General features: G+C 40.5%; 2 protein-coding genes across 5 annotated transcripts in view; one reads left to right on the forward strand and one right to left on the reverse strand.

Annotated features, from left to right (window-relative positions):
* KIAA1143 (KIAA1143 ortholog) overlaps window positions 1-27194 on the reverse strand; it is a 940736-nt gene that overhangs the window by 91052 nt on the left and 822490 nt on the right. The gene's annotated exons all lie outside the window — the stretch shown is intronic.
* Window positions 1-27194, forward strand: part of KIF15 (kinesin family member 15) — a 123401-nt gene that overhangs the window by 77455 nt on the left and 18752 nt on the right. Inside the window, exons 27-35 of one of the 2 annotated variants that reach the window (XR_007723487.1) lie at window positions 5950-6096; window positions 8037-8138; window positions 8754-8918; window positions 10810-10919; window positions 15821-15893; window positions 16359-16396; window positions 19523-19688; window positions 19947-20078; window positions 20419-20540. Coding sequence is in view for 1 of the 2 variants with exons in the window: in XM_050780505.1 (XP_050636462.1) it covers window positions 5950-6096; window positions 8037-8138; window positions 8754-8918; window positions 10810-10919; window positions 15821-15893; window positions 16359-16396; window positions 19523-19688; window positions 19947-20078; window positions 20419-20481 (996 nt within the window). In the remaining variant the exon portion in view is untranslated. Of the gene's footprint in view, window positions 1-5949; window positions 6097-8036; window positions 8139-8753; window positions 8919-10809; window positions 10920-15820; window positions 15894-16358; window positions 16397-19522; window positions 19689-19946; window positions 20079-20418; window positions 21005-27194 lie in introns of those variants that run through there. The other variant, XM_050780505.1, reaches the window with a different exon arrangement.

Raw genomic sequence — 27194 nt, forward strand, 5'->3', positions numbered from 1 at the left:
AAGAATAGAGGCCCACGGAAAGTTAATGAGATGCATTTATACATACCAGTTTTGAATTTTAAGGACCTGTGGGGATAGATATCCAAGATGGCTATTCCCAGTAATTTGTATTTATATCTTGCTACATCGCAGAAAGGATTTGAAGCTGCTAACGTACATAAGATATAAGATTAAAATAGGCCGGGTGCGGTGGCTCACACCTGTAATCCCAGCATTTTGGGAGACTGAGGCAGGTGGATCACTTGAGGTCAGGAGTGCCAGACCAGCCTGGCCAACATGGTGAAACCCCATCCCTACCAAAAATACCAAAATTGGCTGGGTGTGGTGGTGCTTGCATGTAATCACAGCTATTCAGGAGGCCGAGGCAGGAAAATGGTTTGAACTCAGGAGGCAGAGGTTGCAGTGAGCTGCGATCATGCCACTGCATTCTAGCCTGGGCAACAGATCAAGACTCCATCTCAAAAAAAAAAAAAAAAAAAAAAAAAAAAGATTAAAGTAGACAACTAAAATTAGAATAAAAGGAAAGTAAGGGTAGAACAGTAACAAGTTATTAAGAGCACAGGCTATGGAGTTAGAATTCTAACTGTGTGACCTTGGGGAAGTTAAATTTCTCCCTGTACTTCATTTGCCATATCTGTAGAGATAACAGTACTTCCTACTGCGTTAGGCAGTGGTCCTCAGCCTTTTTGGCACCAGGGACCAGTTTAGTGGAAGACAATTTTTCCTTAGACCAGGAGGGTGAGGGGGGCTGGTTTCTGGATGATTCAAGCACATTACATTTACTGTGTACTTTATTTCTATTATTATTTTTACATTGTAATATATAATAAAATAATTATGCAACTCACTGTAATGTAGAATCAGTGGGAGCCCTGAGCTTGTTTTCCTGCAACTAGATGGTCCTATCCAGGGGTGATGGGAAATAGTGACAGATCAGCAGGCATTAGATTCTCAAAAGGAGTGCCCAACCAAGATCCCTGGCACGCAGTTTGCAATAGAGTTAATGCTTCTGTGAGAATCTGATGCTGCCACTGATTTGACAGGAGGTGGAGCTCAGGCAATAATGCGAGCAATGGGGAACAGCTGTAAATACAGATGAAGCTGTGCTCGCTTTCCTCCTGCTGTGCAGCCCGGTTCCTAACAAGCCACAGACTGGTACCAGTCTTTGGCCTGGGGGCTGGGGGCCCCTGGCATAAGGTGTTGTAAAGATGAACTGAGGTAATACATGGAAAGTGCTTAGAACTGTGTCTGGCTCCTTGTAACTGCTCAGTATGTGTTAGCTGGAAATAGTTTTAGCAAGCCAATTGAAAAGTTAGTACACAGAAGCCACAACCTAGAGTCCCCTACAAAGTATAAGATGATGGGCTAAAAATTCAGTTTTGTACTGACTATTGACAAAGTAAAAAGGGAAATCTAGCTGTTTGAGTGGGAGTAGATAAATAATGAAAACTCATACCGTTTTACCTAAAAGCTTTTCCTTCCTTCCTCGCTTTCTCTCTTTTTTCTTCTTAAAAATAAAATGTGACTATGAATATTATATTTAGATTTAAATATCACATTTTAGATTCATACATTTTAGATTCAAGTGGAATTGACCCTATACACAGCTAATTCACATTCCCTTTGTACTTATCTTCAGTCTTTATTAGCTAAAATTTAGTTTTATGGCTATGTTTTGTGAATTGTTCAATATATTCAAATTGTTCATATATCACTGTTTTTCAACAATATGAGTATTTAGCTAATGAAGTAAAATGGAAATACTAAGTGGGATACAAATATTATAAAAACTGAGAGACAGTGACTGTTATTTGCAGATGGTCATGAGTGTCTACATGGAAACTCCAAAATACTGTCTGAATATCTATTAGAATATTGAGTTTAGTAATCAGTTATAAATTAGTCTTCAAAATAATATTTACTCTATGCCATTAATAACCATTTAACAATATAGTGGAACTAAAAAGTTCCATTCACAAAAACAACCAAAAGTATTAAAACCTTAGGAGAGAATTTGTAACAACTGTTAAGGACATAAAATTTCCCTAAGGGATGTTAAAACAAATTGAATATTAAAGAAAGAATAGCTTTATTGGGGCCTGGGCACCGTGGCTCACGCCTGTAATCTCAGCACTTTGGGAGGCCGAGGCAGGTGGATCACAAGGTCAGGAGATCGAGACCATCCTGGTTAACACGGTGAAACCCCGTCTCTACTAAAAATACAAAAAAAAAAAAAAAAAAAAAATTAGCTGGGCGTGGTGGCATGTGCCTGTAGTCCCAGCTACTCAGGAAGCTGAGGTAGGAGAATCGCTTGAACCCAGGAGGCAGAGGTTGCAGTGAGCCGAGATCGCACCACTGCACTCCAGCTAGGGTGACAGAGCGATACTCTGTCTCAAAAAATAATAATAATAAATAGCTTTATTGTAGATTATTATAATATATAATATGTTATAATACTATATATTATATTAAATAACCAGTTTAAAAACATAACAGGAGCTTTAAAAATTCTCTTTCACAGAAATAATATAGGTCGGGCACGGTGGCTCACGCCTGTAATCCCAGCACTTTGGGAGGCCGAGGCGGGCAGATCACGAGGTCAGGAGATCGAGACCACAGTGAAACCCCATCTCTACTAAAAACACAAAACATTAGCCGGGCGTGGTGGTGGGCACCTGTAGTCCTAGCTACTCGGGAGGCTGAGGCAGGAGAATGGCGTGAACCCGGGCGGCGGAGCTTGCAGTGAGCCGAGATCGCACCACTGCACTCCAGCCTGGGCGACAAAGCGAGACTCCGTCTCAAAAAAAGAAATAATATAGCATATCAAAATCTTAGGGAGACTATTTGACAATTGTTAAGAACATAAAAGTTTCCCAGCAACATGAAAAGAGACTTCAATAAAAGGATCTAAAGGGAGACTTGGACAGGAAGACCCTGTCGTTTTAAAAACAGAAATTTATGTAATTCCACTTCAAATTCCAATTTATTTATTTTGTAATTCCACTTCAAATTTCAATTTATTAGTGATGTGATCATGACTCACTGCAGCCTTGAACTCCTGGGCTTGAGTGATCCTGCCACCTCAGCCTCCCAAGTAGCTAGGACTACATGTGCACCACCATGCTTGGATAATTTTTGGTATTTTTTTGTAGAGACGAAGTTTCACTATGATGCCCACACTGATTTCAAACTCCTAAACCCAAGTGATCCTCCCCTGTCTCAGCTTCCCAAAGTGCTAGGATTACAGGTGTGAGCCACCATGCCTGGCCTCAAATCCCAATATTAAAAACTGATGATTCCTTTGAAAAAAATGCACAAGATTTACCAACAAAACTTAGAAAAACAATAATGCAGAGAGATTTGGAAGCTAATAAATGGTAACCATATCCAGTGTTGGACTAATGATAGAGAGATCATTGCAAAACTTTGAACATCCACAAATAGACAGCAGTGAATATGAAGGAATTTAGTGTAATGGTAAAGGAAGTATTTCTCAACAGTGAAGAAAGAGTGGGTTTAGTCAATATATGTGTTGGGAAAATTGTCTGACCAATTTGTAAAGATATGAAAGCCAAAACAATTCTTACATGGATTAGAGTTCTGTACAAATGATGACATCATAGAAGTACTAGAAAATAAAAATACAAGCCAAGCATGGTAACACACGCCTGTAGTCCCAGCTACTCAGGAGGCTGACGTGGGAGGATTGCTTGAGTCCAGTAGTTCAAGTCCAGCCTGGGTAATGTTGCAAAAAACAAAAGGAGGGATGGGCACGGTGACTCACACCTGTAATCCCAGTACTTTGGGAGGCCAAGGCAGGTGGATCACTTGAGGCCAGGAGCTCAAGACCAGCCTGCCCAGCATGATGAAACCCCATCTCTACTAAAAATACAAAAAATTAGAAAAATTAGCCAGGTGTGGTGGTGTACACCTGTAATCCCAACTACCCAGGAGGCTGAGGCCTGAAAATCACTTGAACCTGGGAGGTGGAGGTTACAGTTAGATGAGATCACGCCGCTGCACTACATCTGGGCAACAGAGCAAGACTCTGTCTAAAAAAATTAATATTTTTTTTTTCAGGAGAAGAAAAACACAAATACATTAAAAAATCTTGAGATTATGTGACTCTTTGAAAATAACTTGATATAAAGGTTAGAACCCATAAGGGAAGATTATACAATATTAAAAACAAAAATTCTAACAACAGACAGGGGGAAAATATTTGCAACTGATGACAAAGTATTTTACCACTGCAATTTATCCTTCATGAGAAGGATAGAAACACGGCTGGTGGAAAATGGACATAAGTAGCTCCCCAAAGAGGGAATATAGTGGCACCAAAACCTCTTTGGAATCAGAGACATGCAAATGTTCCTGAAACACCAGGAGTTCAGCCTAGGTCTGGTTGCTTACCACACAGAAAGCCAATCACTGAGTCAAGGAGTATTGCCAGTGAAGAAGACTTTAAATGGGTGCCATAGCCAAGATATGAGATCAGTCTCAAATCCTTCTCCCTGACTGACTAAAATTGGGAGTTTATATAGCAAGAAAGGTAACCATGTGTGGGAAAACAGGAATTAGGGAGGGGTAAGGAAGAGGAGTTGGTTAACAGGAAACAGGTTGTCAGTTAGGCAGCCGTGACAGGTGAGGGGCCTGGCATCTCAGTTGTCCAGTTGCCATAATCTGGTAAGTTTCAGTTCCTTGATCTTGTCTGGGATGCCTGATGGTTTGTTCCCTGAGAAAGGAACTCAGATAAGACAAATGTAACTTTCTTAAGTTTTAAGACTGGGAGGGCCAATTTCTATGTTTATTCAAAAGAAACCATAAACATCAGTCCTAGGGGAGAGTTGGGCCAGTTTCACAAATTAAAATAAGAGCTATTTTCTAATCTTATAACTGGTAAAGTTTAAGACCCAAGGAAGATGTGCAGACAAGGATGATTACTCAAATTTCTGGAGGAGTTTATGTTCAGCCTTTGGGGAGGTAGTCTGGTAATACATAGCCTTATACTTTTTACATATCCTTTGAGTTTGCACTTTTAAAAATTCAGCCTAAAGAAATAATCTAGATATAAGAATAAAGTACACAGAATAGTGAAAAATTCATATCAACCAAAATATTTAGTGATGGATTAAATTGTGGTACATCCATAAGATGAAATGGAGTCCACACAATGAAAAGAGTGAGTACATGCAAAAATGTTTCTGATGTGTCAAGTTTTTTAAAAGTGTGTGTTTATATGTATGTATATCTATGTGTGTATATCCATGTATATGTACACATACATTTATATGTGTGTGTATATATATATGCACACACACACCTGCATACATACATGTACATTTGGAAAGGAAAAGAAGGATAAGCAGTATCTGCTCTAATTTGGGAGGAATTACATATACTGTGTACATAGAAATTATGTATGCAACCTATAGGACTTATAATTTTCTGTGCCACTTTCCACAAAGCTACTTCCTGAAACTTTGATGGTCTATGACAATGAATCACAATCTGGTGCAAACTGCCCACCCCCTCCCCAACTGGCTGATGGAGGCTCATCTTTACAGCTATTTACTTTCTAGTATTTAAAGGACTAGAGTCAATTGGTGAGACAAGTAACCAAGAGACCTTTGAATCCTTCCCAGGAGAGAGAGATTGGCTTTGAGATCCTGGGGGTGAGGGGAGAGTGCAATTAAACCTCAAACCTAGAGTGCAGTTAAACCTCAATTGGGATACCTATATAAGTTTACTGTAATAATGTTAATGTCTAGACCTGTTCATCTAAATATTAACGGATTACTTTGTCTAAGAATGGATTAGCACGCAAGCAAAAGAAATAGGTTTTCACATAAAACTTCCTTAGTCTGTTAAAAGTTGCACATAGTAATGATTTGGGAATCCTTATTGGAGTACCACAATTAAGAAACTGTGGTGATTGCCTCCTAATAGAGGGATATGCTCTGTGAGGACCTGGCTCATGCCACTGAGCAGCTGAACATGCTCACAGAGGCCTCAAAAAAACACTCGGTGCTGCTGCAGTCTGCCCAGGAAGAACTGACCAAGAAGGAGGCCCTGATTCAGGAACTTCAGCACAAGGTAAGATGCACACAGGTGTCACTCAAGATTGGACACAGCAGGCCAAGCGCAGTGGCTCACTCCTGTAATCCCAGCACTTTGGGAGGCCAAGGCAGGTGGACCACTTGAAGTCAGGAGTTTGAGAGCAGTCTGGCCAACATGGTGACTTGAAACCCTGTCCCTACTAAAAATAGAAAAGTTAGCCGGGCATGGTGGCGCTCGCCTGTAATCTCAGCTACTTGGGAGACTGGGCCACAAGAATTGCTTGAACCTGTGAGGTGGAGGTTGCAGTAAGCCGAGATTGCACCACTGTACTCCAGCCTGGGTGACAGAATGAGACCCTGTCTCAAAAAAAAAAAAAAAAAGATGGAGGACAGGAGGAATCCACAGTTGAGGTTGTCATGACATTCCTGCATTGGTCAACTTCTCCATGTACAAAGGGGAGGCTAATGGAGTGTCCTCACCTGGACTGAGACTTGCTCAGCTGCCTCCCACCCACCTTAGGTCCTTGACACATGGCAGCCAGTTCTAACCACTCTGATGAGGTTATGCCTGACTTTTATCATATTTTTGGTGGTGGTGGTTGTCATTTTTCATTTTGTATTTTTCTCAGATGACCGTTTTGTTACTTGTGAAACTTGGATCATTTTTAAAAGTATAAATAAATTTGTGAGAAAAAAGGAGATGGGGCCAGGCGCGGTGGCTCACGCCTGTAATCCCAGCACTTTGGGAGGCCGAGGCAGTGGATCACAAGGTCAGGAGATCGAGACCATCCTGGCTAACACGGTGAAACCCAGTCTCTACTAAAAATACAAAAAATTAGCCGGGTGTGGCGGCGGGTGCCTGTAGTCCCAACTACTCGGGAAGGCTGAGGCAGGAGAATGGTGTGAACCCGGGAGGCAGAGCTTGCAGTGAGCCGAGATTGCGTCACTGCACTCTAGCCTGGGCAACAGAGCGAGACTCCGTCTCAAAAAAAAAAAAAAAAAAAGAAAAGGAGATGATTGGGTTATAGTAGCAACCAAGTTAGATTTCACAATTACTTTTAAAAATATCATAGGTTTATTTTAATATCTTACTGCTTTTCAAATTATTGATCAAGTTCTGAAAAAAATTATGTAAATACAGCAGATTTCCATATGCCATGGGAAGAAACCACAATTACTTTTGCACCAACCTAATAACTGTAATCACCATGCCCTGCAGTAGATCTCCAAAAGGTATTCCTCCTGTCTAACTGAAACTATACCCTTTGACCAACATCTCCCATTGATGATTCATGTCTCCTTCCACCCCTCACTTCCTCCCCCAGACTCTGGTACTCTCTATTTCAATGAGTTCAACTTTTTTTGATTCCACATATAAATGAGATTATGTGGTATTTGTCTTTCTGTGCTGGCTTATTTTACTTGGAACAATGTCCTTCAGGTTCATCCATGTTGTGACAAATGACAGAATTTGCTTCCTTTTTAAGGCTAAGTAGTATTTCATTGTGTATGTATATAGCACATTTTCTTTACCCATTCTCCTGTCAGTAGACAGTTAACTTGAGTCCATAGCTTGGCTATTATGAATAATGTTTCAGAGAACATGGGAGTGCCGCTGTCTCTTCAACAGACTGATTTTAATTCCTTTGGATATATATCCAGAGGTGGGACTGCCGGATCATACGGTAGTTCTATTTTTAGTTTGTTGAGGAACTTCCATACTATTTTTCACAATGGCTGTGCTAATTTACATTCCCAACAGTATACAAGGATTCCCTTTTCTCCACAAACTCACCAACACTTATCTTTCATCTTGTTGATGATAGCCATCCCTATCAGGTGTGAAGTGATATCTCATTGTGGTTTTCATTTGCATTTCCCTGATGATTGGTGATGAGAAGTTTGTCTTTTCTATTTAGAACATGTACTCTATATTTCTTTCTAAGTTGTAACCTTGTATCTGTTCAATTTTCCCAGCTAAACCAAAAGAAAGAGGAAGTAGAACAGAAAAAGAATGAATATAACTTCAAAATGAGGCAACTAGAACATGTGATGGATTCTGCTGCTGAGGATCCCCAGGTACTTTTCAGAAAAAGAATATTTCAGGAGGAAGAAACAGTTTTGTAAATGATAAAAATCTGGAAATTACGAAGACCATACCTTTGTCTTTTTAAAGAAAAAGATTTTCACTAATACCCTCTGTCTGCTTTTTACTTGATGAAACTACCAGTCTTTTATTTCCTTGGAAAAGAATTAGAATAATAAGCTAAATAGCTGGAATTTTTTTTTTTTTTTTTTTTTTTTGGCAGATGGAGTCTTGCTCTGTCACCCAGGCTGGAGTGCAGTGGCATGATCTCGGCTCGCTGCAACCTCCGTCTCCCAGGTTCAAGCAATTCTCCTGCCTCAGCCTCCCAAGTAGCTGGGACTACAGGCACACGCGGCCACACCTGGCTAATTTTTTTTTCAGTATTTTAGTAGCGACAGGGTTTCACTGTGTTGCCCAGGCTAGTCTTGAACTTCTGAGCTTAGTCAGTCCGCCCACCTCGGCCTCCCAAAGTGCTAGGATTACAGATGTGAGCCACCATGCCCAGCCATAGCTAGAATATTTTTTTATGTGCTTGACATTTACATTTAAAAGAAATCGTTATGATATCACTTAATCGGATATTTGGATGAGATGTGATTTTATTTTAGAGCCCTAAAACACCACCTCACTTTCAAACACATTTGGCAAAACTCCTGGAAACACAAGAACAAGAGATAGAAGACGGAAGAGCCTCTAAGACTTCTTTGGAACACCTTGTAACAAAGCTAAATGAAGACAGAGAAGTCAAAAATGCTGAAATCCTCAGAATGAAGGTAACTGGATTTTTTTTTTTTTTTTTTACAGTAAATTTAATTCTTTTTAAAGAGATCAAGTCTCACTATGTTGCCCAGGCTGGGCTCAAGTGATCCATCTGCCTCAGCCACCCAGTATCTGGCACTATAGGTATATGCCACCATGCCCAGCCAGTAAATTTAATTTTTTTTTTTTTTTTTGAGACGGAGTCTCCCTCTGTCACCCAGGGTGGAATGCAGTGGCACGATCTTGGCTCACTGCAAGCTCCGCCTCCCAGGTTCACAGCATTCTCCTGCCTCAGCCTCCCGAGTAGCTAGGACTGCAGGCGTCTGCCACCATATTCAGCTAATTTTTTGTATTTTTTAGTAGAGTCAGGGTTTCACTATGTTAGCCAGGATGGTCTCAATCTCCTGACCTCATGATCTGCCCTCCTCAGCCTCCCAAAGTGCTGGGATTACAGGCGTGAGCCCCCGCGCCCGGCCAATGTAATTTTTTAAACTAAGCAGCATCCTCCTTGTTACTGAGGATACAAAAGGCACAGAACTGAAGGGTAGACAGAGAAAAGAAAAGTATTCCTTCTACCCCTGATACTAATCCACCTACTTTGCTGTCCCTGGAGGCTCCCAGGGTAGCCCCTTTCTTTTAGAGCTTTTTAGTGCATACATAACCACATCTCTAAGCATTCTCTCTTGCCCCATTTGGTTTTTACACAATGGTACCATATACAGGTTGTGCCAGCTATGCTGTCATCGGGAATGAAAGTGAGAGCATGTTTCCTTAAACCTCACCTCATGGTGCTATCTGAATTTCGGATCTCTGTCCATTTAATAGCTAAAGCATGCTATTTCAGTGTAGTCTAAAATTTATATTTTTCTTAAGAGTAAAATTGAGCATCTTGTTTTTCTGTTTCTGTGAAAAATATCCATTACCCATTTTTCTATCGTTGGACTTTTTCTTATTGATTCATAGGCATTTTTATATATTAGAGAGATTTCTTTCAGTCTCTGATAAATTTAAAATACTTTCTTGTTTTCCATTTTTTAAAGTTCCCTCATAGTGTTTTTACCCAGTTACTTGGTGGTATGTTGTCCGAATAGTGGGGCGTGCACATGGCTCAGGGGTGGGCCCATGGAGGAGTGTCTGGGTAGGTGTGTAGGTGCATGGGGGTAGGGAGGATGTGATGCTCCACAGAAGATAGCATTTATTCTGTGAGGTCATTGCTCTGCAGGGAGTTTTTGTTTAGGAACACAAATTGTTCACTTTAACCAAGGGATATATATAAAGATAGCACTTATCTTGAGTTTTGTTATTCAGGGAGAGGATTATGCCTGATCTTTTTATTTAGGGCAGTTCTTAGTATGCTATCTCAGGAATGTGGCTGTTATCCAGATTGGCGTGATCTTGAAACTTAAAAGAAATTGGGTCAGGTGAAACGAAATCAGATAATAGGCAAGTAAATCCAAAAGGATATTCCTTGCAGACAAGTATTTATTTCTTCCAGATAGCTATGCTCATGATTTTCAAGTTAGGATGCAATTAAGTATTTTGAGGGATGAGCTGTGATACCAATGTTTTGTTTGTTTTAATTAGAATCTACCTAATAGAATAGAATGTTGAGAATATTTTTCAATGTAGAGATTTTTGTCATCTTTATTCACAAAAGAATTTTAATATTTAATGAACTCTGTGATATTGATTTTAAAAATCTGTGTTCAAGACACTGTGGATGTGATCATCACTCACCATTCTAGGCCTCCAATAGCTTGTCACAGTCTGCTTTTCATGTAGCTATACCCAGTGCAGTGTCTCTGCATAGGAACGTAAGAGGAATACCTGTCTCAGTGGTGGCCTTGGGGAGCTAAATGAAGCCTAATGTGTTGTTTGAAAATATACGATTTGATATGTTATTAGGAGCAGTTGTGTGAAATGGAAAACCTACGCCTGGAAAGTCAGCAGTTAAGAGAGAAAAACTGGCTCCTGCAAGGTCAGCTGGATGATATTAAAAGACAAAAGGACAACAGGTGAGAAAGAACCACGAGAACTCTATGGACTAAATCTTGGCCTGACTGTGTGGAGTTAAATGAGGTTGGAATTGGTTTCACAGGTTTCCCAAGGTATACAATGTTTCTCACTAATCCAGGAGATGTTCTTTTGGTTGATTTTGAGTCAGGTCTGATCTGTTCACCTTTGCATTGCTCTGCAGTGCGTTTTTGGCATTGTTGCATTTGTTTTAAAGCGATTGAAATGAATTTAAAACGTGAAATACTTAAACCAAACTACTTATATTTTGAAAAAATATTTTTTAAGGAATAAATAATATCGACAAGGTTCAAGAAGCCTTGCAGAGAAAGGGAGAATTCCCTACTAGTTGGTTTTGCTTCGTAACTCATGGTCCAGGAAAAGCTCCTGGGCAGGACAAGAAGGATATCCTTAGCATTTTACAGAGGAGCATTCGCTTGGGTTTAGACATCTCTCTGAGCATGTTTTGGCTTCAGGTAAGGCAGTTTTGTAGTTGCATTTGCCAATATATTTGCATAGTGTCGGGGCAGCCATATATCCAGACTTATATCTTGTCTTTGACTTAAAAATACGATTTTTGACGTATTTTTTACCTTCTTAGTATTTCACTTTCCTTACCAGTAAAATGAGGAAAATGATAATTTTCTCACGAGGAGTTTTAAAGATTAAAAATTACATGTATAAAGTGCCAGTTACAGTGCTTGGTAGCAGGCGTCAGTCAATGAAAGGCAGGTATTAAGTACACAAGGTAGCATTATGATTCTGCCTATTACAACTTTCTGAGTGAGGGTTTGGAGATGATAGTGGCCTGTAAAATTATGCAAGAAGTTGAATTGAATCGAAGTGGGATCTCCGAGATAGAAGCCCTTACCGAATTCCACTGACTGCTGTCCATGCTGTTGCCAGAACGTCTGTGACAGAGAAGCTTGTGCACTCCTGCAGCTCCCTGGCCCTGTGCAGAAACATCCCTGATACACAATGTTCAAAACCTAAATGAGGCAGTAGAGATTTGAGGATGGTAATGGTGGCTATGCTAAAATCTCTTCTGAAATGATTCTCTTCAAATTTTAGTGAGCATCAGAGATCTTAATTCAGTAGGGCTAGAGCGAAGCCCAGAATTCTGCATTTTAATAAGCAACTGCCTCCCTTTGTAGGTGATTCTGATGCAGGTAGTCCACAGTCTGCTCACCTAGCTTTCATATGCTCCACATATGTCCAATTATATTAAAGAAAAGCCTTATATTTAGTATACTGTCTTTTATCAAGAGCTACTGTGAGCATAGAACATAGAACATTTCCGGATCATTTGTAAAATGAAAATTAAAAATACCGTATTTGAGAGGTACATCATGAGCTTACTACTTTTGCCCATGGATGCCACTAAGGACGCATCGTTCAAGTCTCTTCCCACTACCAACATGTCTAAGTCAGAGTCTCTTAAATAGCCCAAATAGCTACAGAAGCTCTTCATCAGATGACTGAGCTTTGAAACAACCAATAAGCGTCTGGGGAGCCATTCTGAGTAGTGAGGAAAGCTCATGGGTTATATGGCAGTGAGAGACCCGAACACCAAGCATTTGGTTTGTCACAGATGGCACTGTGGAGGAGGTGGATGCAGCCATAAATCAAGGCCACACAAGGCAGATAAAAGAGTTGTGAAACCAAAAGAGGGATGTCAAGAAAAGAGTCTCAAAGACCAGGTGCCTGGTTAACCGTAAAAAAGATATTTGTTGATGGCATCACAGAAGACACTGAAGAACATCACCTAAGAGATTATTGTGAAGGTACGAGAAAACAGGAGTGGTTGAAATCATGACTGACTGAGGCAATGGCAAAAAGAGGAGCTTTACTTTTTTTTACCTTTGAGGACAGCCATGACTCTGGATAAGATTGTCTCTCAGAAATACCGTAAAGTACATAGCCACTACCATGAAGTATGGAAAACCATGTTGAAGAAAGAAATGGTTAGTACTTGAGCCAGCCAGAGAGATCAGAGTGGTTCTGGCAACTTTGGTGGTGGTCATGGAGGTGGTTTTGGTGGGAGTAACAACTTTGGTCATGAAGGAAAAATTTCACTGGTAATGGTAGCTTTGGAGGCAGCCGTATTGGTGGATATGCAGGCAGGAGAGATGGCTATAATGGATTTAGTAATGATGGAAGCAGTTTTGGAGATGGTGGGAACTACAACAATTTTGGTAATTACAACAACCAATCTTCAATTTTGACCCCGTGAAGAGAAGAAACTTTGGAGGCAGAAACTCTGGCCCCTGTGGTGGCTGAGGCTACTATGTTGCCAAACCATCGAGCCAAGGTGGCTAAGGCATGTGAAAGTTGCCAGTACCAAAATGGAGTCACTTATGTCAAAACCCTAACAAAGTGGAGTCAGGAGGCCATAAAGAAGTTCTCACTGCACGTGCCTATAATATACCTTATCACAAGAAATTCCTGCAGGTCCCACATGCCCCACTTCTGCACTCACCCTGCAACAGAGCTTATCACAGGAATTTTTCAGGCTTGCAGTAGTTCAGACAAGCCGCCAGCACCAGGACAGTTACTCAGCAACAGCCAGCTCCACCAATGAACAAACACCAACTCCTGCAGTGAGCTTCTGTGACCTGTGAGCTTTATTTCAAGCTTTATTTCATGGATTTCTCTTTGTCTTTAAAAGCTTTCCCTTTCCCCAACTCCCCTGGATACACCAATGGCCCGTCATAGCTTGCATACCCTGCAATTGCAATCCCTCTGCTATTCCTAGATAAGCCTGTTTGTTCTAAAGAGCCTGTCTTTCTGAGTTTCTTTTTACGTTGACAGGCAGTTCCAGTAGCAGCAATAGCTATGGCAGTGGCAGAAGGTTTTAATTAATGCCAGGAAACAAAGCTTAGCAGGAGCGTAGAGCCAGAGAAGTGACAGGGAAACTACAGGTTACAACAGATTTGTGAACTCAGCCAAGCACAGTTGGTAGCAGGGCCTACCTGCTACAAAGAAGATATGTTTTAGACAATACTCAGGTGTATGGGTAAAAAACTCAAGGACCGTATTTGTGATTAATTGTATAACAGGTTATTTTAGTTTCTGTTCTGTGGAAAGTGTAAAGCAGTCTTAACAAAGAGTTTTAATGTGTTTTTTTTTTTCCTTTGCACTCATCCTGTTGATTGCCAAATGTCATAGGTCTGATCATGATGTTCAATAAATGTCTTTTAAAAAAATTTTTTTTTTCTTTTTTTGAGACGAAGCCTCACTCTGTCACCCAGGCTGGAGTGTAGTGGCACGATCTCAGCTCACTCCAACCTCCGCCTCCCAGGTTCACACCATTCTCCTGCCTCAGCCTCCCGAGTAGCTGAGACTACAGGCGCCCACCACCATGCCTGGCTAATATTTTGTATGTTTAGTAGAGACGAGGTTTCACTGTGTTAGCCAGGATGGTCTCAATCTCCTGACCTCGTGATCTGCCTACCTCGGCCTCCCATAGTGCTGGGATTACAGGCGTGAGCCACTGCGCCTGGCCTAAAAAATGTTTTTCACTGGGTGTGGTGGCTCATGCCTGTAATCCTAGCACTTTGAGAGGCTGAGGCAGGCAGATCATTGGAGGTCGGGATTTTGAGACCAGCCTGGCCAACATGCCAGGCCAACATGCACTCCAGCCTGGGACAGAGTAGGACACCGTCTCAAAAAAAAAAAAAAAAAAAAAAGTTTTTCATTTCATAGCTTCACGTCCCTTATATATAAAAGAGCTACTCAGAGCCTTCTTTGTGAAAAATTAGAGAAAGGGCAAACTATAGCCCAGGGGCCAAATTCAGCTCTCAACCTGTTTTGTAAATAAAGTTTTATTGAGACATAGTCACACCTTATCATTTTAATATTGTCGTGGCTGCTTTTGCACTACAGTAGCCAAGTTGAATAGCTGTAGCAGAGACCGCATGCCTCCCAAAGCCTAAAATATTTACTGTCTGGTTCTTGACAGAAGACATTCGCCAATCCTTGGATTAGTGGACAGAAAACACATCTTTCCTTAATGATTTGGGGTGAATTCTTCATTGAGGACTCATTACCATTTGTGTCTAGGCTGCCAGATTTGTTAAGGAAAAGAAACCTCACTGTAGCTTCTGTTTTGTTTCAAGAAATGGTCTTTTACTCACCAGTGAGAGAGAGATTCCTAGAGAAGCCTACAGCATTCAGGAAGGTTCTCCAAGGAGGGAGGGAGGGATGTCTCTCTGGTCCAGGGGCTGCACACAGACACTTAACTTATTATCCTCGCCTGGTCAGGCTCACAGAGATAGATGTATTATCTAGAATGTGATTTCCTTACTTTATATATTGGAACATTCCTTTTCCATGAAGACATATCTGGTGCTTGGGACATCTGGCCCTGGTGTCCACATACATGGAAAGGCAGAGTGGTTATCAGAAAATGTCAACTGACTATGGAACCTGAGCAAAAGTAGACTCAAGGGCTCTACCAGCCTGAGGCCAGAGCGACCCTCCCTACCCAAAATGTGCCCCCTCCCAGCTGATCACATTCATACCAGCCTCGTGGCCCTTTCTTTTAGCCCCCTTTTGTTCACATTCGGTCTTCAGATGTTACCACTTTCAACTAAGTTTCTACTGTATTTGACTTTCAACCAATCCTTGATTATATTTCCCACCTCTGCTCATGTTGCTTTTGTACTGGGAGGAATCCTGAGTTCTGGGGGGAATCCTGAGTTCTGGGAAAGTGCCTTATTTCATCCCCATGTGTCAATCACATTTATCAACTGTATTGACTTGACCCAATCACAATAGAGTTAGCCTTTCTTTGCACACCTTGGCATTGCTGCATATAATAGATTTGAATTTGAAATTGATACTTGAATATATTTAGCAGTGTTTTCCTGTGCCTCCTCCCCACCCCTGTTAATCTATGCAGTGATCAGAATCATCCAGACAATCAACAGCTGAAGAATGAACAAGAAGAAAGTATCAAAGAAAGACTTGCAAAAGTAAGATTTTTTTAATATATGATAGTTTCTTCTTATCTGAGCAATGCTTTTATAGTTAGTATTTATGGTTATATATTTTAGAAATCATTTTACTATTGAAATTCCTGTCTTTTCTGCATTCCCACTGTTTAGCTTGATATTTACCATCAGTATTTAGACACAGCTGAGAATTAAGAATTTGTCTTCATGCCTAGATAGTAAGCCTGCTGCTCAGCATACACACATATAATTCTCCATTTAGAAGCAAGTACCAAGGCCTGTTTGAAGCCTTAGAGGGCGTAGTGCTTGAAGTCTTGGAAATAGGTACTTCCTTTATGTATGTGTAGCTGGGATTGTGGAAAAGGATATTGGTTTGATTTTATTCACAGGAAGGAGAATAGGCTGGTTCCTTTCTATCTTTTTAAAGCAATGTTATTTAAGAACCTAAGCCATCTTTTTATTTTCTTTTTTTATATCTTCTTATAGAGTAAAATAGTTGAAGAAATGCTGAAAATGAAAGCAGAGTAAGTGTACTATTTTGTAATTCAAATTATTGATCATCTTTTCCTTATTCTCCTCTAAAGGAATGATATACCACAAGGTAGGTAACTTCTTTCCTTCTGCAGTAATAAGTGAATTTAATAGATGTTTACAAATTTTTTTTAATACCATTTGCTAAAGGGATTTCTCATGTGAAGCCACTTCAAAAGAAATCTTAAAAAAATAAATAGCAGGAAAAGCTTAGCTTTCCTTGAGGAATTGATGGGTCTTTTCCTCATGGACAATGAGAACAATATAACTACCAGGTGTCCCTTTTCACTTCTGCTTCTGGTTTCCTCTGATTTAAAACCTGAGGCCCTCTGAGACCCAAAGATCAATACTCTGATTTCTTCTGGTCTAGACCTTGGGTCTCTTTATGTTTCCTAAAGCCGTGAGTTTAATTTATTCATACAGTTTTCATATTAATTTATGTAGCCTTATAAATGGCTTCAGTCTTTGATGAACAAGGTGTACTATATTTTCTGTAAAATTCAAACTAAGTAAGCTGGTTGGCATTAACACAAACAAAACAACATTAGAGAGCTATTGGGCTTTTTCTGGGTAGGTACTCCTCAATAGGGATAGAGATCTTCAAACATTTTTGCTTATCATACTGATAGATTTTGAGACATCATATACCCTCCTGCATATTTTTGAAGTTGACTTTATATCTAAAATTTTTCATTATAAGTTTAAATTGTTACAAAGAATAGACATTCTGGGATATACAATATAGTGACATTGGAAAATAAAGCTGTTAGCTGGGCGCAGTAGCTCATGCCCTTTGGGAGGCTGAGGCAGGTGGATTGCTTGAGCTTAGGAGTTTGAGATCAGCCTGGGCAACATGGTTAAACCCTGTCTCTATTTCTAAAATATTTTTTTAAATAAATTTTTTTAAAAAGAGAAAAGAAAATAAAGCTCTTGCCATTCTTTTAAATGTATTTAACTAATTTGCTGCTTTCTATCTGTTTAAAAAATACATGAACAAATTTCTAAGTCTAAAATTTTATGTTTTTCCTTTGTAATTGAATTTCCTTTCTACACCCTGCAGGATTTTATATTGATTTAATATATTTTCTGGAAAATTTTTTTATTGATAACCCCATCATACTACTTAACAATAAAATATATGTATGTACATACATACACACACACAAATTGAAAGTAATTTGTAAAAACTTATTTTAATCATATGACTTTGTTATATTTCCAATTGAGTTCACATTACAATTATTAATCAATGTGCCCTAAATTTACTGGAAATTTTTATAAATAATTATTAGGGAAAATTTTAGTGGAAATGCATCTCTTAATGTATTTTAACCTAATGCTTTTTCTTCAGTCAACTCATTTTTCTGTTGTACTCAAATGAGACAGGATTCAGCATCAACTCTATTCCTATTTTCTGCTTTTATGGATTTAAATGCTGAGAAATCTTGTTCACATAGTTAAGTAAATGGCAATGGAAGGAGTTTTGATAGGGTACTATCTTCCAATTATTTGAACTTTATGCAAGTAAATATGTCAAAAATTACATGGTGATTTACCATCAAAAATTCTTTTTAATGATCAGCTGACAAAGACCACCCAATTTATGAAAGATTTGTTACCCAATCATTGAGTCATTTGCTTCATAGAATCAGAGTATACATAGGAAAACAGCCTTTTCACCTGTGTATGAGCCATTCAGAGTCCAGCTCCTAGCTAATTAGTGGTAAAGCTAAGTCAGAAACCCAGATTATTTACAGGATTTTTGAGAATCCAGCTAGTTAGTTTAATTACAGCTATTTTAGAACTAATATCTATTCGAAGTCTTCTAGCAAAAAGAGTAAAAGCTATTTAACTTGTTTTATAATTTATTTCATAGTCTGGTAACCAAGAGTCTTCATGATATGCTGTCTCTGGAACATACAGCAAGCCAGACTTCACTGCGGGCAAGTGAAGCACGCTTCAGCAAACGGCATGCACTGTTTTATCAATCCCAGCCTACGACAGCAATTTTAAATGTTATGTTATCCATATATTTGTGAAGATGCTTTAAAAAGTAATGGGGAACCAATACGAAGCCAACAATGAATTGGGAGAGCATCAGTGCCCCTTCTCCCAACACCGTCCTTCTGAGATCCACAGAATGTAGTCCAAAAACAACTTGCCTAGAAATTAGCTGGGCCTTAGTGTATTAAATTTTGTGTATTATATCATTTCAGTAATCAACAGCTAGAAATTAGCTGGCCTTGAATGGTGTAATAATACATCATTTCAACAGTCAACATTACATTTCATGAGCATTATAAAATAAAAAACAGGCCTGGCACAGTGGTTCACACCTGTAGTCCCAGCATTTTGGGAGACCAAGGAGAAGAGGATTGCTTGAGGCCATGAGTTTGAGACCAGCCTGGGCAACATAGCAAGACTCCATCTCTATGGATAATTTTTAAAACATTAGCCAAGCATAGTGGTGCATGCCAGTAGTCCTAGATACTCCAAAGGCTGGAGCAGGAAGATTGCTTGAGCCCAGGAGTTGGAGGCTGCAGTGAGCTATGATGGTGCCAGCATACTGTAGCCTGGGCAGCAGAGCGAGACCCTGTCCCTAAGGCAGGGGGTGCGGGGGGGTGGGGGAAGCCATTTGTTTCGGAAAATTTACAGGATTCAGACCATTTTATAAAGTCAGTGAAATGTATATGAAGTGTATAAATTCTAAACAACACATCCTTGAAGAAATGACTGGTGTCCTACTGTCTGAGGACCAGTTTCTGAAATCAGAAATGATCAAGATAGGGGATGCTGAATAAACCATGCAGATTATAATAATACTTAAATTACATTTGCCCCAAGTGGGCTGAACCTAAACAATTTTATTCTAAATTTTTATTGTTTAGAAAATGCTTTGAGGAGTTTTCCAAAATGAAAGTCTTGGGTAAAACAAAACCAAAAAAAGCATATCTGATATGTAACACTTACTGTCTTCTTTTGCCATCAGCAGAGGAGGGCTAAAGATTAGTAATACTTTCAAATCAAAATTCTGACCTTGAAGGACACATATCTAACTGGAGCACTATTTTATGATTATGTTTCTTTCAAATACTCTAAAGTGATACCTATTCTTACAGCCTAGAAGAAGTCCAAAGTGCCCTTTACAACAAAGAGATGGAATGCCTTAGAATGACTGAAGAAGTTGAACGAACCAGAACTTTGGAGTCTAAAGCATTCCAGGAAAAAGAACAACTGAGATCGAAGCTGGAAGAAATGTATGAAGAAAGGGAGAGAACATCCCAGGTGTGCTAGTGTGTTGGTTTTTTCATGATACTTAGAACACTCAAATGAATAGAACTAATTAGCGTAAAACTCACTTCTATGATTGGGTGTCCTTAGTTCAGAGTTGCTTTATTGTATGAAGAGTTGTGAGGCCATGAAAGCTGGGATTCTGGACTCTCTGACTTCCTGTGCTCCTGGAAGGCAAGAAATAATGTAACTTTAAAAGAAAAATTAAGACCTACTTCTAATTTTTCCCTCCTTGGATTTGATTACCTGCAGGAGATGGAAATGTTAAGGAAGCAGGTGGAGTGTCTTGCTGAGGAAAATGGAAAGTTGGTAGGTCACCAAAACCTGCATCAGAAGATTCAGTACGTAGTGCGACTAAAGAAGGAAAATGTCAGGCTTGCTGAGGTAAATCTAAAAATTGTTCTGAATAAATTATGTCTGGTTTAAAAATGATTATTTTATTAAAACCAAATTAAAACTTAATTATTGAATCAGTTAACTTCTTCAGGGAGCTTCCTGAATTCAAAAAAAAAAAAGTGTTCATCATTGCTATTCTGAGCCTAATTCAATCAGTTACATTTTCATAGACAGCAGATTCTTGTTAATTGTTTAGTTTGCACATGGAAAATTCCAGTCTTAATTTGAAATATGCACTTAATGAATGCCAAAAAAAACCAAAAAGCACACTTCCTGTAATAATTAGAGCCTTATTTTTTTTCCTTTTTGTTTTTTTAAAATTACTTAGGAGACAGAAAAGTTGCGTGCTGAAAATGTATTTTTAAAAGAAAAGAAAAGAAGTGAATCATGAGGATTCCGGTCAACTACCTAGGCATCACCTTGTTTGAAGATGTTTCTTCTCTTTTACAAGTAAGACCTACTCTTGGCCACTTAGGAGAGCTGTATTAACGGACCTTAATTATTAAATGTGTGTAAGGTGGTGGTGGCTGAACCTCAAGTTTCTGATGAACATTCTGCATCCATATACAGCCTGCATCAGTCAGCAGTCTGCTAAGAAGTGGCCCACTTCGAGGCTTTGAATCAACTGTAAGAGAAAACCTTTTGTCTTTGTAAAAATAAAAGCCTGTAGCTAAGGTTTACAGTGGACGTTAGCCAGATCATTTTCTTCTTAGATTATGCCATAATCTCCTTTGATTCTTATGGAAGTTCTAACAATATATGGTGGTTCCAACACCTGCAGTGAGTTTAATGACTGACTTAGTAGCAGGTACAAGAAGCAAACTTGTTAATATAGATTATTTTTGTATTCTTACTTTAGGTATTTTCTTGAGCATTTTCCATGACTGTAAATAAAGCCATTTTTTAAGATAATAGTTAAAGTGACTTACATTGTTCATTCTGTTGTTCATTGAACACATACTTAATGAACACCTACAATATGCCACGCACTAATCATCAGTGAACAAAGCAAATAAAATCTTGCCCTCAAGAAACTTCTATGTATCGGGCCTTCTTTCTTTTTTATTGAGACAAGTATTCCGTTTTATGGATATGCTACACTATCCATTCACCAGTTGATGGCTACTTGAATTGTTTCCAGTTTAGGACTGTTATAAATAATGGAGCTATAAATGTTCATGTATAAGTCATGGTGTGGACATATGTTTCATATCTCTTGAGCACATGCCTAGGAGTAGAATTACTGGGTTATCTGAAAAGCATGTCTTTACTTTTGAAGACATTGCCTGTTTTACAAATTTACCATTTAGGTATACCATTTTACATTTCTACCAACAGTGTATTCCAGTTTCTCCACATTTTCAGCAACACTTGTTATCGTCAGGTTTTTTACTGCAGCCATCCTAGTGGTGTGTAGTTATATCACTTGCATTTTCCTAATTATTAATGCTATTGAACATTTTTCCATATTATGGAATATTACTTGGCAGTAAAAAAGGAACATGCTACAACATGATGAATCTCAAAAAAATGCTAAGAAACCAAACCCAAAAGACCACAGATTGTATGTTTTTATTTATATGGCAGGTCCAGAAAAGGCAAAATTATAGAGATAGAAAGTAAATCATTGGCTGCTTGGAGCTAGGATGGGAGTGGGAATGACTGGGCACAGGGAACTTTTTGAGGTGGTGGAAATGTTTTAAAATTGCTTCGTGATGGTGGCTGCACAACTCTATATTTACTAAAAAATGAACTATAGGGCTGGGTGTGGTGACTCACACCTGTAATCCCAGCACTTTGGGAGGTCAAGGCAAGTGGATCACTTGAGGCCAAGAGTTCAAGACCAGCCTGGCCAACATGGCAAAACCCCATCTCTACTAAAAATACAAAAATTAGCTGTGTGTGATGGTGTGTGCCTGTAATCCCAGCTACTCGTGAGGCTGAGGCACAAGAATCACTTGAACCCGGGAGGCAGAGGTTTCATTGAGTCAAGATTGCACCACTACACTCCAGCCTGGGCAACAGAGTGAGACTCTGTCTCAAACAAACAAAAAAAAGGAACTATACATTCAAAATGAGTGCATTTTAATAAAACTGTAGGAAAAAATTGTAATGCATAGTTGAACTCTCAAGGAATAGTAAATAGTAAATCAAGATGGGCCAAAAATGAAGAAGGAACTTTAATGTAGTATTAAATATAAGGTAGCAAGCAGACACTGCAACTGCCTCGGAGCTAGAAGAAGGTGGAATATTGAAGCTGATAATGAAGAGGTTTGGCTCTGATCACCTGTATTAGCTGTAGGGCTGCTATAACAAATGACTACAAACTGGGTGGCTTAAAACAACAGAAATCTATTTTCTGACAGTTCTGGAGGCCAGTAGTCCAAAATCAAGGTGTGAGTAGGGCCACATTCTCTCAGAGCCATAGGGGAGAATCTGTTCCATGCCTTTCTCTTAGCTTCTGATGTTGTCAGGAATCTTTGGTGTTCTTCCTTGTTCCTCTGTCTCTTCTGAGAAAGACACTAGTCATATTGGATTAGGGCCTACCCTAAGGATCTCATCTTAATTTGATTATATCTGCAGTGACCCTATTTCCAAATAAAGTCACATCACAGGTTCCAGGGGTTAAGACTTCAATATATCTTTTTCAGGGACACAATTCAACCCAGAACATCACTCGTTGCAAGGAAAGCGTCACACGCGTCAGTGTGAAGAGACCACCAAACAGGCTTTGTGTGAGCAACAAGGCTGTTTATTTCACCTGGGTGCAGGCGGGTTGAGATTGAAAAGAGAGTCAGCAAAGGGTGGTGGGATTATCATTAGATCTTATAGGTTTTGGTATAGGTGATGGAGTTAGGAGAAATGTTTTGCTGGCAGTGGGTGGATCTCACAAAGTACATTCTCAAGGGTGGGGAGAACTACAAAGAACCTTCTAAAGGTGGGGGAGATTACAAAGAACCTTTTTAAGGGTGGGGGAGATTACAAAGTACATCAGTTAGGGTGGGGCAGAAACAAATCACAATGGTGGAATGTCATCAGTTAAGGCTGTTTTAACTTTTGTGGATCTTCAGTTGCTTCTGGCCATCTGGATGTATACAGGCAGGTCACAGGACATATGGCTTAACTTGGGCTCAGAGGCCTGACATTCCTGTCTTCTTGTATTAATAAGAAAAGCAAAACAAAATAGTGGTGAAGTGTTGGAGTGGCGAAAAATTTTGGGGGTGCTATGGAGAGATGATGGGCGATGTTTCTCAGGGCTACTTCAAGCGGGATTAGGGGTGGTGTGGGAACCTACAGTGGGAGAGATTCAACTGAAGAAAGATTTTGGGTTAAGGGGTGATATTGTGGGGTTGTTAGAAGGAGTATTTGTTGTATAGAATTATTGGTGATGGCCTGGATGCAGTTTTGTATGAATTTGAGAAACTAAACAAAAGACACAAGGTCCTAATAAGAGAAGAAGAAAAACAGATATTAAAGGACTAAGAATTGGGAGGACCCAGGACATCCAATTAGAGAGTGTCCAAGGGAGTTCAGTGTAATTGCTTGTTTGGTTGGTGAGTTTTTGGGCTCTATTTTTGGCAGAGTCCTTTTTTTTTTTTTTAAGTTGGAGGCTGAGCTTGATGAGGTGTGTTTTTAAAAGACCATTAGTCCATTCTACCTTTCCTGAAGTTGAGGACGGTAAGGGATATGAAGGTTTCACTGAATACCAAGAGCCTGAGAAACTGCTTGGGTGATTTGACTAATAAAGGCTGCTCCATTATCGGACTGCATAGAGGTAGGAAGGCCAAGCTGAGGAATTATGTCTGACAAAAGGGAAGAAATGACTGCGGTGGTCTTCTCAGACCCTGTGGGAAAGGCCTCTACCCATCCAGTGAAAGTGTCTACCCAGACTAAGAGGTATTTTAGTTTCCTGACTCAAGGCATGTGAGTAAAGTCAATTTGCCAGTCCTAGGTGGGGGCAAATCCCCGAGCTTGATGTGTAGGGAAGGGAGGGGGCCTGAACAATCCCTGTAGAGTAGTAGAATGGCAGGTGGAATACTGAGAAATGATTGCCTTAAGGATAGATTTCCACGATGGAAAGGAAATGAGAGGTGCTAAGAGGTGGGCTAGTGGCTTGTAACCTACATGGAGGAGGTTATGAAATGACAATAGAATAGAATGGGCCTGTGAGGCTTGAAGGAGATATTTTTCTTGGTCCAAGAACCATTTGTCTGGTGTGGGAAGAGATTGATAGGTGGAAGTTTCAGTGGGAGAGTAGAGTAGGTGGGAGTGACTGATGAGAAGGAGAAAAACTGGCTGTGAGGGACAGAAGTTGGAATGCTAGCTGCTTGTTTAGCACAAGCGTTGCCCTGAGTGATGGGATCTGATGCCTTTTGGTGAGCCTTGCACTGTATGACTCCAGCTTCCTTTGGAAGTAAAGCGGCCTTGAGAAGAGTTTTCGTTAAGGAGGCATTAATGATGGAGGACCCTTGCGTAGTGAGGAAACCTCTTTCTGCCCATATGACAGCATGGTGGTGCAGGATATGGAAGACATATTTAGAGTCAGTATAAATACTGACACGTAGTCCTTTTGCAAGAGTGAGAGCCCGAGTTAAGGCAATGAGTTCGGCTTGCTGAGAGGTAGTGGAGGGGGCAGAGCGGTAGCCTCAATGATAGATGTGGAAGATACTATAGCATAGCCTGCCTTTGCTGGTGAGTGGCAATTAGGCCTGATGGAACTGCCATCAATAAACCAAGTGTGATCAGGATGAAGAACAGGAAAGAAGGAAATATAGGGAAATGGAGTGAATGCCAGGTGGATCAGAGAGATATAGTCGTGGGAGTCAGGTGTGGTATCCAGAATAACGTGGGAGGCTGAAGTCCAGGCCAGGAAAAATGGTAATTGTGGGAGACTCAACAAAGAGTGAGTATAGCTGAAGGAGCCGGGGAGCAGAAAGTATATGCATCAGGTGGGAGGAAGAAAACAGATTTTGGAAGTTATGAGAACTGTAGAGAGTGAGTTGAGCATAGTTTGTGATTTTTAGAGCCTCTAAAAGTATTAGGGTGGTGGCAGCCACTGCACGGAGACATCATGGCTAGCCTAAAACAGTAAGGTCAAGTTGTTTGGACAAAAAGGCTACAGGGCATGGTCCTGGTCCTCGTGTAAGAATTCCAACTGCACAGCCCTGCACTTCAGCTGTGTGTAATGAAAAGGGTTGGGATGAGTCAGGGAGAGCTAGTGTGGGAGCAGTCTCTAAAGCTGTCTTCAAGGAACGGAAAGAGGAATGGGGAAAGGATTCAGGATCTATGGGATCAGCTAGGGTTCCTTTTGTGAGTTTATATAATGGTTTTGTTAGGATGGCACAACCAGGTATCCAAAGGTGAAAGTATCCAACCATGGCCAGGAAGGAGAGGTGTTGTTTTGTAGAAGGGGTTGGGGTTTGAGAGATCAATCGGACATGATCGGCAGGGACAGCATGTATGTTTTTATGAAGAATTATGCTGAGGTAGGTAACGGATGGAGAAGAAATTTGAGCTTTGGAGGGAGATACCTGATACCCCTTGGAGAATAAATGTTGAAGGAGCAGGAGGGTGTCTTGTTGAGTAGGAGGGGCTACAAAGTAGAAGGTCATCAATATATTGAATAAGGTGAGAAACGGAGGGGTGGAAAGAAAGTAAATCATGAGAAAGAGCTTGGCTGAAGTAATGAGGGCTGTCCCTGAAGCCTTGTGGCAGTACAGCCCAGATAAGCTGCTGGGACTGATGGGTGTCAGGGTCAGTCCAGGTAAAAGCAAAGAGAGGCTGGGACGAGGGGTGTAGAGGAATAGTGAAAAAAGCATCTTTAAGATCAAGAACGGAACAGTGGGTTGTGGAGGAAGGTATTGAGGACAAAAGAGTGTACGGGTTTGGCACCACGGGGTGGACAGGCAAAACAATTTGGTTGATAAGGCACAGATCCTGAACTAACCTGTAAGACTTGTCCTCTTTTTGAACAGGTAAAATGGGAGAATTGTAAGGAGAGATTATAGGTTTTAGGAGCCCATGCTGTGTAGCAGGCAAGTGATAACAAGCTTTAATCCCCTTAAAGCCTGTTGTGGGATGGGATACTGGCGTTGAGCAGGGTAAGGATGATTATATTTTAATGGGATAGTAATGGGCGTGTGATCAGTTGCCAGAGAGGGAGTGGAGGTGTCCCATACTTGTGGGTTAAGGTGGGGGGATACAAGAGGAAGACGCAAAGGAGGCTTTGGGTTGGGAAGAAGGGTGGCAATGAGATGTGGCTGTAGTCCAGGAATAATCAGGGAAGCAGATAATTTGGTTAAAATGTTTCCGCCTAATAAGGGAACTGGGCAGGTGAGGATAACTAAAAAGGAGTGCATTAAAGAATGTTGTCCAAGTTGGCACCAGAGTTGGGGAGTTTTAAGAGGTTTAGAAGCCTGGCCGTCAATACCCACAACAGTTATGGAGGCAAGGGAAACAGGCCCTTGAAAAGAAGGTAATGTGGAGTTGGTAGCCTCTGTATTGATTAAGAAGGGGATGCACTTATCCTCCGCTGTAAGAGTTACCCGAAGCTCGGTGTCCATGACGGTCCAGGGGTCCTCCAAGGCGATCGGGCAGCATCAGTCTTCAGCTGCTAAGCTGAGAAGATCTGGGAAGGAGTCAGTCAGAGAGCCTTGGGCCAGAGTTCCAGGGGCTCTGGGAGTGTCCAACTGCCGGGCGAGTTGGACAGTCCGATTTCTAGTGGGGTCCTGCACAGTTGGGACATGGCTTAGGAGGAATCCCGGGCTTTGGGCATTTCTTGGCCCAGTGGCCAGATTTCCAGCACTTGAAGCAAGATCCTGGGAGAGGCAGTCCTGAAGGAATGCCTGGCCACTGTGGTTCAGACGTTTTGAAGTTCTTGCGTGCTGGAGATGTGGCTGGGGTTTCTCTCACAGTGGAGGCAAGTAATTGCAACTCAGAAATACATTGCTACTTGGCTGCCTCTATTATTGTACACCTTGAAGGTGAGGTTAATTAGGTCCTGTTGTGGGGTTGGAGGGCCGGAATCTAATTTTTGGAGCTGGGGGCTGGGGTGCAGTGGCACATGCCCATAATCCCAGCATTTTGGGAGGCCAAAGTAGGTGG

This window comes from Macaca thibetana, chromosome 2 (genome assembly GCF_024542745.1).
Source record: "Macaca thibetana thibetana isolate TM-01 chromosome 2, ASM2454274v1, whole genome shotgun sequence".
Classification (NCBI taxonomy): Eukaryota; Metazoa; Chordata; class Mammalia; order Primates; family Cercopithecidae; genus Macaca; species Macaca thibetana.